A 14,231-nucleotide genomic window follows, 5' to 3' on the forward strand; every position below is an offset into this window, starting at 1 on the left:
GCCAGATGACACAAAGTAGCTTTCGCTTCACACAGACTCTCACACTTACATTTATACACCAGACAATCCGAGTTTTTTACTTCTATCAGATATTTACTCAGAGTTTAAACAGTCCACCTGATTCCTGATTAACTGCCTGAGGAAGCCGTATGGCTTCCACTCACTCGGAGTGGGCCTGACTGGGGCCCCTACCTTACCGATTCTGTCGACAGGTCCATAAGTGTCCGTCCACTCTCTCCAAATGCCGGCCGGGTCCTGGGCTGAGATCTGGGAGCGCCTGGAGTCCCCCGGTTCAATTCCGCTAAATCAGCAGGGCGTGCCTCCTGGAGGCCTGTCCAATGCCCCCGGGCCCCAAACCCTGTCCACTCACTTGAGGCCAAAAAGGCCAAGCACGGTTGATTTCCCAGTAGTTCAGGGAACCATTGATGTTACAGAAGACTGGAGAAGTACCAAGCAATGCTTAGAGAGATGGAGTTACACTTTATTATTATGCGCGGGCCGAGAGAAACTATTTCAAATTCCGGCCCCAACATGAAGGAACTTTCCCTATTTATATGTTTTTACCTTCTTTGTCTCCCAAATATGGGGTGTTTCCGGCCCCCTTTGCAAGTTCTTAAAGAGCCCTATGTGCTGGGGCTTTGAGACCTCAACCAAAGGCTTGGCCTGGCGCCAGCACTGATAACTTCGTCTGGGGAAGGTTTATGGCCTCTTTGGAGTAGTCTTGTTTTCCTTATTATTTAAGCAAGCAAGCAAGCAAGCATTTACAGAAGCCAAAATAGCAGGGTTAAAATTTCAAACAGCAGGTTTTACATAAGATGGATGCTTCAACAGTAGACCTTTAGCAGCTTCACATGTACAAACTTAGTAAGAAAACTGAACAGGAAAGACTAGAAAGGAAGTTGGCCGACCTGCTCAGGTCCAAACTCCATCACTAGTTCCCATGGCTGCCAGTATTCTTCCACACCCCTCACCTGTGCTGAGGCCTATATGGCACCCGTAAGGCGATTTGTTTTCAGGTGCAATAGCTCTACATTCAGCAAACCATGATCTTAATGAAGACATGTAGGGCTTTGCTTGAAATCCATATAGCCTAAAATATAAATCCCAAATTAGTTAAGTATCCTTTTCTCATTTCACCCAAGGGCATGTTTTCCATTTCCTCCTCCCTTTCAATGGGGGGGGGTGGTGGTGGTGGTGGTGGTGGTGGTGGTTGTGACTCTCTGGCTGGCCTTTCAGATGCTCCACATTTCTAAGATCCCCCCAAAGTAAGTTTTGAGACACTACAATGAGGGGGATAAAGTTATTAAAGATAAGCCATTGATATAAATGGGAGGCGCTCTATTAGGTCTCTATTGTGCAACTGTAGCAATTGCTGGAGATTTCTAAGAGTTCTTAATACTTCTTTGAGTCACCCAAGATTTACAGGACTAAGAACACTTTTTGACTACTGTTGCAAAGAACTGGTTTACTCAGCATCCATAAAACACAAATTTTATATCAATATTTAAAAAATGCAGCAGGAAGGCAGTCATTATTTGTTCCTTGCATTTATTTATTTAACACTTATTAAATACCTACAATGAACCAGGAATGAAACTTTGTTTTAAAAATTCAAAACTGTAAAATATGGCCCCAAAATGTGAGATTACCAAAAGCAGCCAGAAAGGATCGAAATCACTCACTCCCAAAATTCTGCTTTGCAGCTCAGCTGAGGATCAAAATCCCCAGAACCAAGGGAAACCCCAAGATGGAAAAGCTCCCGCCAGGACGGAGCAAACAGCCCAGGCTCTGACCTCATGCAGTAAGGCATGGGAGCACGTCTGGATCTTGGTAGGATCTCTCAGCTTGCCCTCCAATTTGGTTTTAAATCCCTGACTTCGTTCTCTTTTCCCAGTTAAGAATAAAGTAAAATAAACCAAAAATACTCATTGGGATATATACTTATTCTCCCAGGGACTTTAAGTCAAGTCTAAAATTAAACAAATTGTGTGGTTATCTTCATCCTTCATTAGTGATGAAAACTGTGCATTCAAAACTACATTTAAGACAATGTATTCCTAAAAAGTAATCCAGCTTTAATTATAGTGCATTGAATCACCTTGCAAACAAATCATTCACTACCATTTATCAATAGTTACTGTACTTATACTGTTGTTGTAGGGTTTTGTTTTTTTTTGTATTTTGTTGTTGTTTTTTTGGCAAACTTAGAACAAACCAGAGAACAAAATGTTGTCTTCATCATCATGTAGAAAAATAAAGCAAACCTAAAGTATCTAGCTATGTGTCAAGTGATTCATACTGCAAAGTAAAATCTACACTTACAGCAGAGCTTAAAAATTCTTAGTGCAAGAAACATAACCAATTAATACAGATCAATACTTATTAATGATATGGAAAATTTTCCTATACAGAGGTAGAGTCCAGTGCACAAGGCTAAAACAATATTCAATAACCTAAACAAAGAGTGAGCCAGGTTTTATGGGATTCACTTTAAATTTTAAGTTATCAGACTATATGTACATATAATATATAGACTATACAATTTTAAAGTAGTTTAATAAACTCCACAAAATAATAGTAGATGCATTGAAATATTTACATAATTCAATTTTCAAATCTCATTCAAATAAAAGGGATAAAAATAAGATTTCTGCTTTAAAGGCAGCAGAACCTCTTTCTTGAAATGGATTGGTAAAATAAGGTACTTTACATGACAGAAACTAATTTATGCTTGAGAGGTATTCATATTCAGCTAAGAAAATATGTCCCTTTTAAGCTCTATAGAATAGGGAATATAAAATGATTATTTTCTCTATTTTTAGATCTCTAAACTTCTAAATCAGACTCTTACTTGAAGAGAGAAGCTGATTTTGGACCCATACAAAGTATATCAATACAATTACAATGGAAAAATAATTAACTTTTCCTTTTCTGCTTGCTTGTTTTTGAAAGTTAGGTCAGAAAGAACTTGACAATATCTCTGGCCCAGTTATGTTTACCCATGACACAAATTTAATTGAAACCTGACTAGTACCTTCAGCTTGGTGTTCTTGGGATTTCAACTTTCTGAATTCCTTTCATTTCCAAAGGGTATTCAAGACTAATAATATAAGATTCCAAAGTTTTCCAAACTCACATAGAAGGAAGGTGAAACAGAGTATCTGCTGCCATTTGCCTCAGAGACTTGAGAAAGGAAAAAAGTTAGACCCTCTTGTCATTGTGACCCAAGAAAATATGCAAAAACCCAAAGCATTATATGCTTCATGGACTCAGATTCTTAGACTTAATAACAAATTTACTCTTTGATATTTGATCATTAACCCTTTTGATATAAAAGATTCTTATCTAAAGAAATTAGGGATAGTCAGAAAACAAAAAAAGTACGTCATAATTAATGAAGCATAAACCTTCACAGTTTGAATTTTGTGTAACTTCTCTAAGCACCCACAATGAAAATGCAAGTGTTGTGGTTTTTTTTATTCAATCATTCTGTGAAAAATATCTCAGCAAATAGTAACATTTTGCCCTCCAATAATCTTCCCACTGGACTACCCACCCCATCCCCATTTTCTAATTTTAAATTTTTAAAAAAATTTATACAAATAGACTAACTTTGATTTAAAATAAACATATAAAAATTGATAAGAATATTGCTTGCAACAATGGATGCGGAAGTAGAGGAACAAACTGGGCAGGGAGTACAAAGAAATGGCTCCTACTCAATAACTTCAGGCAAACACCAAGCAGTCTGGAAAAAAATCCCAACCAAGGATAGCTTCTACTGCACATTGTTTCCCTGGCCCATGAGGTGTGACTGATTTATAACTACAACTTCAGGTCAGATTGAAAACAAAAACAAAAACAACTGCATGAAAATTGGAAGGCACAAGCACCCATGTTACCTAGAATTTTTTTTTTTTTTGGGGGGGAGGTTAGGAATAAAGAAGGAAAGGGATACTTTTGGTTCAGCACTATTGTCAAGTTAATTTTGCCATTGTTGAAGAAAAAGTGTATAAAATAAAGTGGTAGAGAAATGTAACAAGTGCATCCCACTTGTGAGGAAGAAAGCTCAGGAGACAGCTCGCAGGAATAGTGCAGAGAGAAACAACCAGTACTATTTATTTGGATGTCTGTGCCATGGTACAAACTATATTCTCTGCTCTGTGGGGCCAAAACCAAAACAGAATAAAAACCAACAAAAATCCCCCAAATTCCCAAAAAGCAGCTGGAAGGGATGCAAGAAGTCTTAAAGAACAGACTGATCCAGACGGAGGTGATAAAGGCGGCACTCTTGTCTTTAATGCACATCTAACTGTGTTAACTACTGTTGTGTTTTCCGTCATATTCATCTACCGACCAGATGGGGGACTTAAGAAATGGCCATGTCAATTAGCCATTTTTCCTGCCTCTACAAACCTTCCTTTCCCTTTACTTCCTCCTCCAGGATTGGAGTCTTTATCTTTCAAGAAAGAAGTGCTGTTGATGATGACAGGGCAAGGTGTGAAACAGGATTTCCAGAATACTGATTTTGCTTCCCTCAAAGCCTTGCTGCATGTGGACCACACAGCTCAAAGGCAGTCATCCAGGCAGCCTGATGGAGCTATGACTTTAACAAAACAAAAAAAGGGAATCAAAAACAAAACCACCCCAAGTCTGTCTTTTCTCAAACTAAAGGAGAAACTGAGGGATGGTACAGCCTCCAGTGGGGACGCCCACAGTTAGGAGATGATGGCCGGGGACCACCTAGGCAGAGTCAGATTGTCAGCACTTGCTGACCGCTTCCTCGTGGGTCTCCTCAGGTCCTTGTACTTGTCCTCACAGAGGCGAGAGATGGCCTGAGGGACAGAAGAGAGACAAATCAGGTCAGGGCTGGACCCTGGAAGTTCCCTCCTTCAATCACTCACCAGACACCAAGCACTGCTTGAGCAGCATCCTTCTAGGTACTGAGGACACTCATGAACAAAAACCCAGGAAGAGGCCCTGCCCTATGTGGTTCACATTCCACAGCAAAGACCTACGTCACAGGGCGGGATACGCAGGAAGTGTAGACACAGTCTCTGTTTCCAAAGTGCTTACTAGTACAGTAGCCTAGGGTCAGTCAGATCCAGGTTCAATGCTGGTTCCCCTCTTAGGGCTGTGTGACCTGGTATGTGCCCCCATTTAAGTCCTTAGCATCCTTGTCTGCAAGTGGGGCCATCACAGCGCCCTCCTCACAGGGTGGCTGTGAAGCACTGGAGCTCCATGCTGGATGTGTACATGAGGAGCGCAGTAGTTTGCCATGTTCATTAATTAGAGACCAAGTCAGAGCAGAAGGGAGTCATCTCTGGACCCCTGCTGCAGGAGGGAGCCAGACGGGGCAGAAACATGGGATGCGGAGATAACAACATTGTCTTCATTTTGTTGATGAGGGCAGTGGGACTCTAGGCAGAGGGCTGCAGCTAAAAGCAGGGCCAGGCCTACATTGGGGCTGAAGTCCAGTCACAGCTCTTGAAAGGGCTCATACCACCCAGAGGGCTTGTTTCAGACACATTCCCCTGCCACCTGTACGATGATCAGGGGTGAGGGTGACATTGCTAAGCAAAGATGAGGTCTTTTAACTTCTACACAATCCAGAGAAAGGCTGGGGATTGTGCCAGGGTTAGGGGGACAGACACAGTGTTCATCCACCAGGAAGTCATAGTCAAGGGAAAAGCACAAAAGCAGCCATCCACTTCTCACCCTGTGTCCTGATCAGATCCAACTGGCTCTTGCTAGGACTGCAGAATAATCTTTGAAGTTGGTCTCCCTGCTTGCCCTTCTCTCCCTGATACATTCCCCAAAGCTTTGAGTCACTTTGCCTGCCCTGCCCCCTGGCCTCCCCACTGGCTTCCACCACAGGCACTGCACCAGCTCCTCCCTCAGCCTGGAAGTGTCTGCAAAGTCAAGTCTTTGTACAAACATCATCTACTCAATGAGGCTCTGACTACGGAACCCCTACCCTGTTCTCCTCTTTCTTTATAACTAATCTTCTAACACAGGGGTGCAGAAAATCCAGCTATAAGGCCCACAAAATCATTTGGTCTGGCCCTGCCAAGTCATTAGGGGTGAATTAATTAAATGTTTGACCAAATACAGCAGGCTAATTTTTAAGTTGATAATTTTGCATGGCCTGCAAATCATGTTATAAATATCCAAATGCTCCTTGGCAGAAAAAAAGATTCCCCACCCCTGTTCTAACATATTAATTATTTCAAATGTTATTTATTTATTATGTTTATTGTTCACTGTTTGTCTCCTCCCAGCAGCAGGCAAACTGTAAGAGCAGGCTCTATGAGCTTTGTTCATGACCATTCTCAGGGCAGAGCTGTAACCAGCACCTGATATCAGAAGGCCCTGAGTAAATATGTGTCGAATGGATATATAAGTTCCACTCAACATAACACATAACAGAGGCATGGACATAACGAAGGAATGGTCAAAGTACCAAAAATAGAGGGACTAAGCAATTTATTCTATTTTGGGGAATCCCTGAAGGGACACTCATGACTGATAATAGACATCAGACCTAGGCTTCAAGGACTGTGCTTTGAGGGGAAGAGGAATTTATCAGGAGGGATCTGGCATTTTCAGCAAGGCAGTGTGCTGGCATGGTGAGAAGCGGCTGAGGGCTTGGGGAAGGCAACCAGCAGGCAGCAGGGGATGGAGAGAGCAGAGCTGACAGTGACAGGCTGACCTGGCTGCTCACACACTGGCTGGCTAAGGTGTTATTCTGTGGCGGTGCAAAACTGCCAGCGATTTTAAGAATTTACATTCCTGCCGAAACCGGTTTGGCTCAGTGGATAGAGCGTCAGCCTGCGGACTGAAAGGTCCCAGGTTCGATTCTGGTCAAGGGCATGTACCTTGGTTGCGGGCACGTCCCCTGTCGGGGGTGTGCAGGAGGCAGCTGATTGATGTTTCTCTCTCATCGATGTTTCTGGCTCTCTATCCCTCTCCCTTCCTCTCTGTAAAAAATCAATAAAATGTATTAAAAAAAAAAAAAAGAATTTACATTCCAGCCCTAGCCGGTCTGGCTTAGTGCATCGGTTTGCAGACTGAAGGGTCCTGGGTTCAATTCCATCAAGGGCATGTTGCAGGCTCAATTCCTGGTCCTGGTTGGGGCGTGTGTGGGAAGCAACCAATCGATGTCTCTCTCACATTGATGTTTCTCTCTCTCTGTCTCTACCTCTCCCTTCCACTCTCTCTGGAAATCAATGGAAAAATATCTTCAGGTGAGGATTAATGAAAAAAAGAAAAAGAAAAAAAAGAATTCATGTTCCACAACCTAGTACAACTGCATTTTAGAAAAGCAACTCCATTGGCAGCATGGAGGATGGACTGAGGAGAGAACAGGAGTAAAGCATGTCTTCCTCCAAATGAGAGATGAATCAGGGTAGCAAGTGGGCTGTAATATTGAGAATTCATCTGAAATGTTTCATATATGAAATATATGTGGCATGTTTAAAGAAGAGAAAATCAGATTCCTTAAGGGCATTTGAACAACCATTTTTTAAAGCAAATTATTTTCATTATTGTTTTATTTGTTGTTTCTCAGCTTACCAACAGCATGAGTCTGAATGCAATTATCATAACAAATTAGCAATGTACTATTTCATTCTAGATTTTATTATGCAAACTGATACTATCTTTAATCACATCCTCCATATGCATAGAGGGATACTAATTTATTTCAGAGAGAAATGACCTACTAATGAAAAGACCACTTTGCATTTGCCCTGGTTCTTGATGCTCTCCTATTTCTACACTCTATGCTGCAACCAACGTATCAAAATAGCCAGCTGGTGGGACATCTGAACAGGCACAAAACTTCAGGTTATGGCATCTCCTCTGAGGTCTCAGTCTGCTTTCCATTATGGGGTTCAAGTCTGCTAACCAAATGGACTAACAGAAATGCTGGGGTCTGGAAAACAATGAAACCACATTCCTAAGAAATTATTTCAAAGGGGTGCCACCTGCTTTCCCAGAGAGCACTTCTGTCTAGCCCTACGGAGGAGGGGAAGGTCTGTGTATAAGGAGCAGAGAGAGGGAACATTTTGTCGGATTACTGGCCTTCTTCCTGCCCATGGGGCACTTGGCATGGCCACACCAGGAGCAGGTGAGTTCTCCCCTCTTTCCACTCAGATAAGTGAATGGAATGAAAAGGAGTACGCACGACTCCCCAGTCTCAGCCAGTCTGGGTGCTCCCCATTTAACTGACCTGAACCATTAAATATTCTCACTCAGAGAACCACAGTTCTGCTTTCCTTCGGGGTTGAGTGGCTCCCAGGAACTCCAAGCTCTTCTCCTCACCTTGGCACTGAAGGAGTGACTGAGCCCATCTCAGCACGTGAGGGGTATGAGGACCACTGCGCATACTGAAACAGCGTTCATGTTCACCCTGATACCAAATTCTATTTCATGTGTGTGCTTGTGAAGGTGTGACAGTATGTGCCTTGGAGCAAGTCCTTCAGAGGAAGGGTTTCCTATCTTATGCTCTTGAATACAAGAGAAATGGGAGATTTAATGAGCAGTTTCACTCTAAAGGCTGGTACATAATGACAGAAAAGTGACCAAGTTCTGAAAACCTCCCTGGATTTTTATTTTAAAACCAGTGCTATGCATCCAGTCTTTTCCAAATTTAGTTTTATTATGTTTCCTTTTTGGAAATAGCATTATTTACTTCTTTAAATTTTTATATTAAGTTTTTGCTTTCTTAAATTTGAAATCCACAGCTTAATCCAAACTCTCTCCCTCCCACCTCTAGACCTTATTTTATTCACAGCTGTTAACCCTGTTAGACCATCACTCTGGCCATCTTGACCAGTACTGGCCAGGGGAGGATGTTTCACCCAGGACGGAAAATGAGGTATGGACCTCTTGGGTCTTACCAATCTTGAGATATGACTATACCGTCTACTGCTTTGGTCAAAGCACAATGAGACCAATATGGCGCCTCGAGATGGAAATGCAGAGGGCCTCCACACACTGCTCTGGAACAGTGGGTCAAGACCTAGGTGCAAATATGGAGCTAAGCTCCATGTAAGTATACAAGACACAAAATTCATTCAACTTAACAATGTAGGCCTTAAACCCAGACCAAGGCCAAAGGGGCTAGCCCTAACTCTAAGTGGGCTATGGGGAAAATAATTTGAAAAACTAAAAAGCAGAATCAATCATTTTTGGATTCCTAATAATTAGGGCCTTCTGGTATCTTTTTCCTTATAAAAGTGTATGCTGGGAAATCTTTTTTTGTGGACTTATTTTTTAAAAACTGAAACTTAAAAAATCTTTGATTTAAAAAATAGAATCAATGTGCATAAAAAAACTGATATTAAGAAGGTTATTGAAAATATAAGGTTGTACAAATTATCATTAAATTAACTGACAACCTCTAAATCCAGGGTATCTTGCCCTTATTTCATAACAACACAGTGGGAGAAATCAGCATTGTAATTACACCCTTTACCCTTCCATGGCACCCAGATGAGTCGACAATAGTGAACCCAAAAGCAGTATGTTAAAATACATTACCTCAAGCTTGTGAGCCCTTTCCCTGCTCAGGGGCTCCAAAGGAAAGCTCAGGTTATTTGCTTCTGCCAGAGAACGAAGATCAAAATAATACTTGGCATAAACACTGGAAGGAACATTGATGTTGAACTGGAGCAATTCAAGAAACTGTCGCTCTAGCTCATTCCTGCAAAGACAAAAATAGCACACATTTAGCTGCCATCGTAGGCTGTATGGCCTGCCAAGGCAAGCTGCTGGACACAAGACTCCAGAAAAGTGCATCCTCAGGAAGAAAAGCCATGTAATTAATTACCTGGTTGGACACCAGAGTTGCAGTTTAACCACCAAATTGGTATTAGAAGCCAAATCCACTTAATTAGGTGCCCACAAGGATAAGGCCTGATTAATTGGGGTGATTACTTCAGGGTAATTTCTTTCACTGAGACCTAACACACACATACCAGGCTCTGGGTGCAAATCTCAGCATGCATCATCAGCTTAGACACGGGGCAGATGGAGCAGTCAAGAGCTGTCAAGTGGAGTCTAGAGAACAACCAAGACCACAGCCTAGAGGAAAGGCCTCTGCCTGACAAAGTGGATGCCCTTCCTCAATGCCCTTTAGCCGCCTATTTAACAAGAGAGTGGAAGAGCTGTGGTAGAGGTTCCTTAGGCAAAGGAGAGAAGGAAGTGACCTTGCAGTGCAGAGGACAACGCTCCACCCACTGAGCCACACTGGCCAGGATGATTTTTACTTTAAATGACATTTATTCATGCCTCATTTAAATGAGATTTAATAAAAGATCTGTGAAATACTGGAACCTAGATAACATTTTAATAAAACAAGAATTTCGATGGATTAAAGATGGAGGCAGAGGAGGTAGAAGTTACACTCACCTCCTCCCAGGACCAAACTGGATTTACAACTAAAATATAGAACAATCAACCTGAATAACCAATTGAACACTAGCTGAACAAAAGTCTTATAATCAGTGATTTACAGAAGAAGCCACATCTAGACTGGTAGAAAGTATGGAGGCATGGCTGGCCCTGCACTCATGTGTGGCAGCTGAAAATCCAGATATATCACAGCTTCAAAGGTCCCCCTTGAGGAGTGAAGGGTCTCAACCCCATGCTGTGCTCCCCAAAACTGAGCACCAACCAGTACTGGGGAAAAGAAGTCCACACAGCACCTGGCTGGCAAAACCTGTGAGGATTCTGTCTGCCAAGGAGAGACAGGAGTTGGCTAAAAACTCAGGTGCTCTCTTAAAGGGCCAATGCATAAAATCTCGTTCACAGCCACCTCACCCTGGGCTCTGACAGGAGGGAAGGCAGTGGCTCAGAGTGAATGGGACTCATCTAGGCAGAGACTGGGTTGTGTGGCTTCGAGGAGAGGGCTGAAGGGACATCCACCAAGTCTCCTCTTCCACATCATCCACAGACGCCATATTTCCCCTCCATACGGCAGCAGCCTGAAATAATGCAATAGCCCCACCCTCCCAAATGCCTGTGGCCCTGCCCTGCTGAGCTCCGGCCCTGTGGAGGAGTCAGCTGGCTGCAGCCAACCTGGGCCTGTGGTGCAGACTTTCTTGGAGGGAATCTGAGGTCGCACCTTGCTGAGTTTGCACCTTGCAAGGGCCATGTTTCCCACATGCCTCAACCAGTGCTACCATTCCTGTGCAGAGTCCTCCCTCCACATATCTAAGTCTTTATCTGTTTGAGCCTGATGAACTCTGCTGACCTCAGCCTGAGGCTCTGAGACCCCTCCCACCACAAAGGTTCCCAAGGGCCTAGGCGGTTGTTGCCTAGCCTTGGTGTACACTAGACTTTTGCTGGGTAGCTTGAAACCCAACACTGGCACTGAGTTTGAATCTCTATCAACCTGGTGAACACCACTCACCCCTATCGATGACCCACTGAGATTCTATCTCACACAACTTGTACCACCAGAAGTTCTTTCAGTGATTGAACCTAGTGGGCAGCTGAAAGGTGGAGACAAATTTTGGGGTGCTTTGGGCCTTTTGCTGACCTGCCCCCAAACTTGGTGCTGATAGAAGCAAACTTTGGAATGCAGCTTGGCCCCTCCCATATGCACCCCAGCCACAGAGGCAGGTGCCTGTTTGAACCTACCTGTAGATCATTTTGTAGCTCCAAACAGGTAGCCCAGAGATGGACATGGGTACCTTCTGACATTGACCTGCACCAAAGTCCCTCCCAAGAGGCCCCAGAAACAACACACACATCAGAGCATGACCCAATTAGCACATCCAAAGGGCTATCTCTGCAGGCACCAGACCCTGCTAAGGGTAATTCCACTTCTCACACACAGCAGCTCATACACCGTGGTCAGGGTCAATCCTAATAGCCAGCCCGAGGGTCAACTCCATCCACAAACAGGCCAGCAACAATCAAGACTCAACTATGACAGGAGGACACACATAACCCACAAAAGAGATATTCCTGGAGTACCTAGCTCAGGTGATCAGGGAGCTGTGCCACTAAGCTCCACAAGATACCTATTACATAAGGCAACTCTACCAATACTGGGAGATATAGCAGATCTACCAAATACAAAGAAACAAAAACAGAGAGGCAGCCAAAATGTAAAGATTAAAAAACATGCCCCAAATGAAAGAACAGAGGGGGAAAAAAACAACCAAAAAAGAATTACATGAAATGAAGGTGATCAATCTACCAAATACAGAGTTCAAAACTATGGTTATAAGGATTCTCAAGGAAGTTAGGAAAAAAAAAAGATGAGTTCAGTGAGAACTTCCAACAAAGAGATAGTAAGCATAAAAAAGAACCAGTCAGAAATAAAGAACACTCTATCTGAAGTGGAGAATGTACTAGAAAGAATCAATAGCCAATTAGAGGAAGCAGAGGATTAAATCAGCAATTTGGAAGATAAGGCAGCAGAAAATATCCAATGAGAGCAGCAAAATGAAAAAGGAATTAAAAAAAAATAAAGATACTTTAAGGAACCTTTGGGAAAAGTGTAACAACATCTGCATCATAGGATTACTAGAAGAAGAGAGAGAGCAAGGTGAAGAAATAATGACTGAAAACTTCCCTAACCTAGTGAAGGAAAAAGCTACACAAGTCCTGGAAGTGCAGTCCCAATCAAGACGAACCAAAAAAGACCCACAGCAAGACACATCATAATTACAATGGCATGTGGTACATTTACACAGTGAAATACTATACTATGCAACTGAAAAAAAAAAAAAAAGAACTCTTACCATTTGCAACAGCATGGATGGACCTGGAGAGTATTATGCTAAGCGAAATAAGCTAGTCAGAGAAAGATAAACATAACATGATCTCACTCTTACATAGAATCTAATGAATAAAATAAACTGATGAAAATAGATCTAGAGACACAGAAGGACAGAACAGACTGTTGAATCTCACAGGGAAGGCAGGGAAGGGTAGGTGGGTGGGAAGAGATTAACCAAAGAACTTGTATGTATATATGCATATAACCCATGGTGTCACTGACAATAGGGTGGTCAAGGCCTGGGGCAGGGGTAGGGGCAGGCTAGAAGAGCTCAATGGGGGGGAAAAGAGGGACATATATAATACTTTCAACAATAAAGATTTTTTAAAAATTAAAATGGCAAAGGTTAAAGACAAAGAATCTTAAAAGCAGTAGGAGAAAGACAGTTAGTTACTTACAAGGAAGCTCCCATAAGACTGTCAGCTGATTTTTCCACAGAAACTTTGCAAACCAGAAGGGAGTGGTAAGAAATATTAAAAGAAATGAAAAACAAGGACCTACAACCAAGAATACTCTACCCAGGAGTTCATTACTACCAAGCCAGTATTATAAGAAACTAGAGGCCCAGTGCACAAAATTCATGCATGGGTGGGGGGGGGGGTGTCCCTCAGCCCAGCCTGCACCCTCTCCAATCTGGGATCCCTCTCACAATCCAGGACTGCTGGCTCCCAACTGCTCGCCTGCCTGCCTTCCTGATTGCCCCTAACTGCTTCTGCCTGCCAGCCTGATCACCCCCTAATCACTCCCCTGCCAGCCTGATTGATGCCTAACTGCCCTCCCCTGCAGGCCTGGTCACCCCTAAATGCCCTCCCCTGCAGGCCTGGTCCCCCCCAACTGCTCTCCCCTGCAGGCCTGGTCCCTCCCAACTGCCTGCTCCTGCTGGCCTGATCGCCCACAACTGTCCTCCCTTGCAGGCCTGGTCCCTCCCAACTGCCCTCCCCTGCTGGCCATCTTGTGGTGGCCATCTTGTGTCCACATGGGGGCAGCCATCTTGTGTGTTTGAGTGATGGTCAATCTGCATATTACTCTTTTATTAGATAGGATAGAGGCCTGGTGCATGGGTGGGGGCCTGCTGGTTTGCCCTGAAGGGTGTCCCAGATCAGGGTGCGGGTTCCCTTGGGGCGTGGGGTGGCCTGGGCGAGGGGCCTATGGTGGTTTGCAGGCCGGCCATGCCCCCCGGCGACCCAAGTGGAGGCCCTGGTATCTGGGATTTATTTATCTTCTACATTTGAAACTTTGTAGCCAGGAGCGGAGCCAAGCCTTCTGCTCGCTCCGTGGCGGCAGCCATTTCTGTTGGGATTTATTTATCTTCTATAATTGAAACTTTGTAGCCTGGAGTGGAGGCCTAGGCCGGCCAGGGCTGCAGAAGCTTGGCTTCCTCCATCGCTGGGGGCAACCCTGGCGTCCTGCTCTCTCCAGCTCCATGGCCGCA

The 14,231-nt window shown here is 43.6% G+C and overlaps 1 protein-coding gene across 1 annotated transcript in view; it reads right to left on the minus strand.

The window, feature by feature from the left end:
* Positions 1–281: 281 nt before the first annotated feature.
* The window catches only part of CCNY (cyclin Y), a 228,363-nt gene continuing 214,413 nt past the window's right edge, over positions 282–14,231 (minus strand). The window contains exons 9-10 of the mRNA XM_079769141.1: positions 9,547–9,709; positions 282–4,835 (exon numbers count right to left, since the gene is read on the minus strand). Coding sequence (XP_079625267.1) covers positions 4,719–4,835; positions 9,547–9,709 — 280 coding nt within the window. The 3' untranslated portion in view covers positions 282–4,718. The remainder of the gene's footprint in view (positions 4,836–9,546; positions 9,710–14,231) is intronic.

Source organism: Cnephaeus nilssonii (genome assembly GCF_951640355.1).
Source record: "Cnephaeus nilssonii genome assembly, chromosome: 4".
Taxonomy (NCBI): Eukaryota; Metazoa; Chordata; class Mammalia; order Chiroptera; family Vespertilionidae; genus Cnephaeus; species Cnephaeus nilssonii.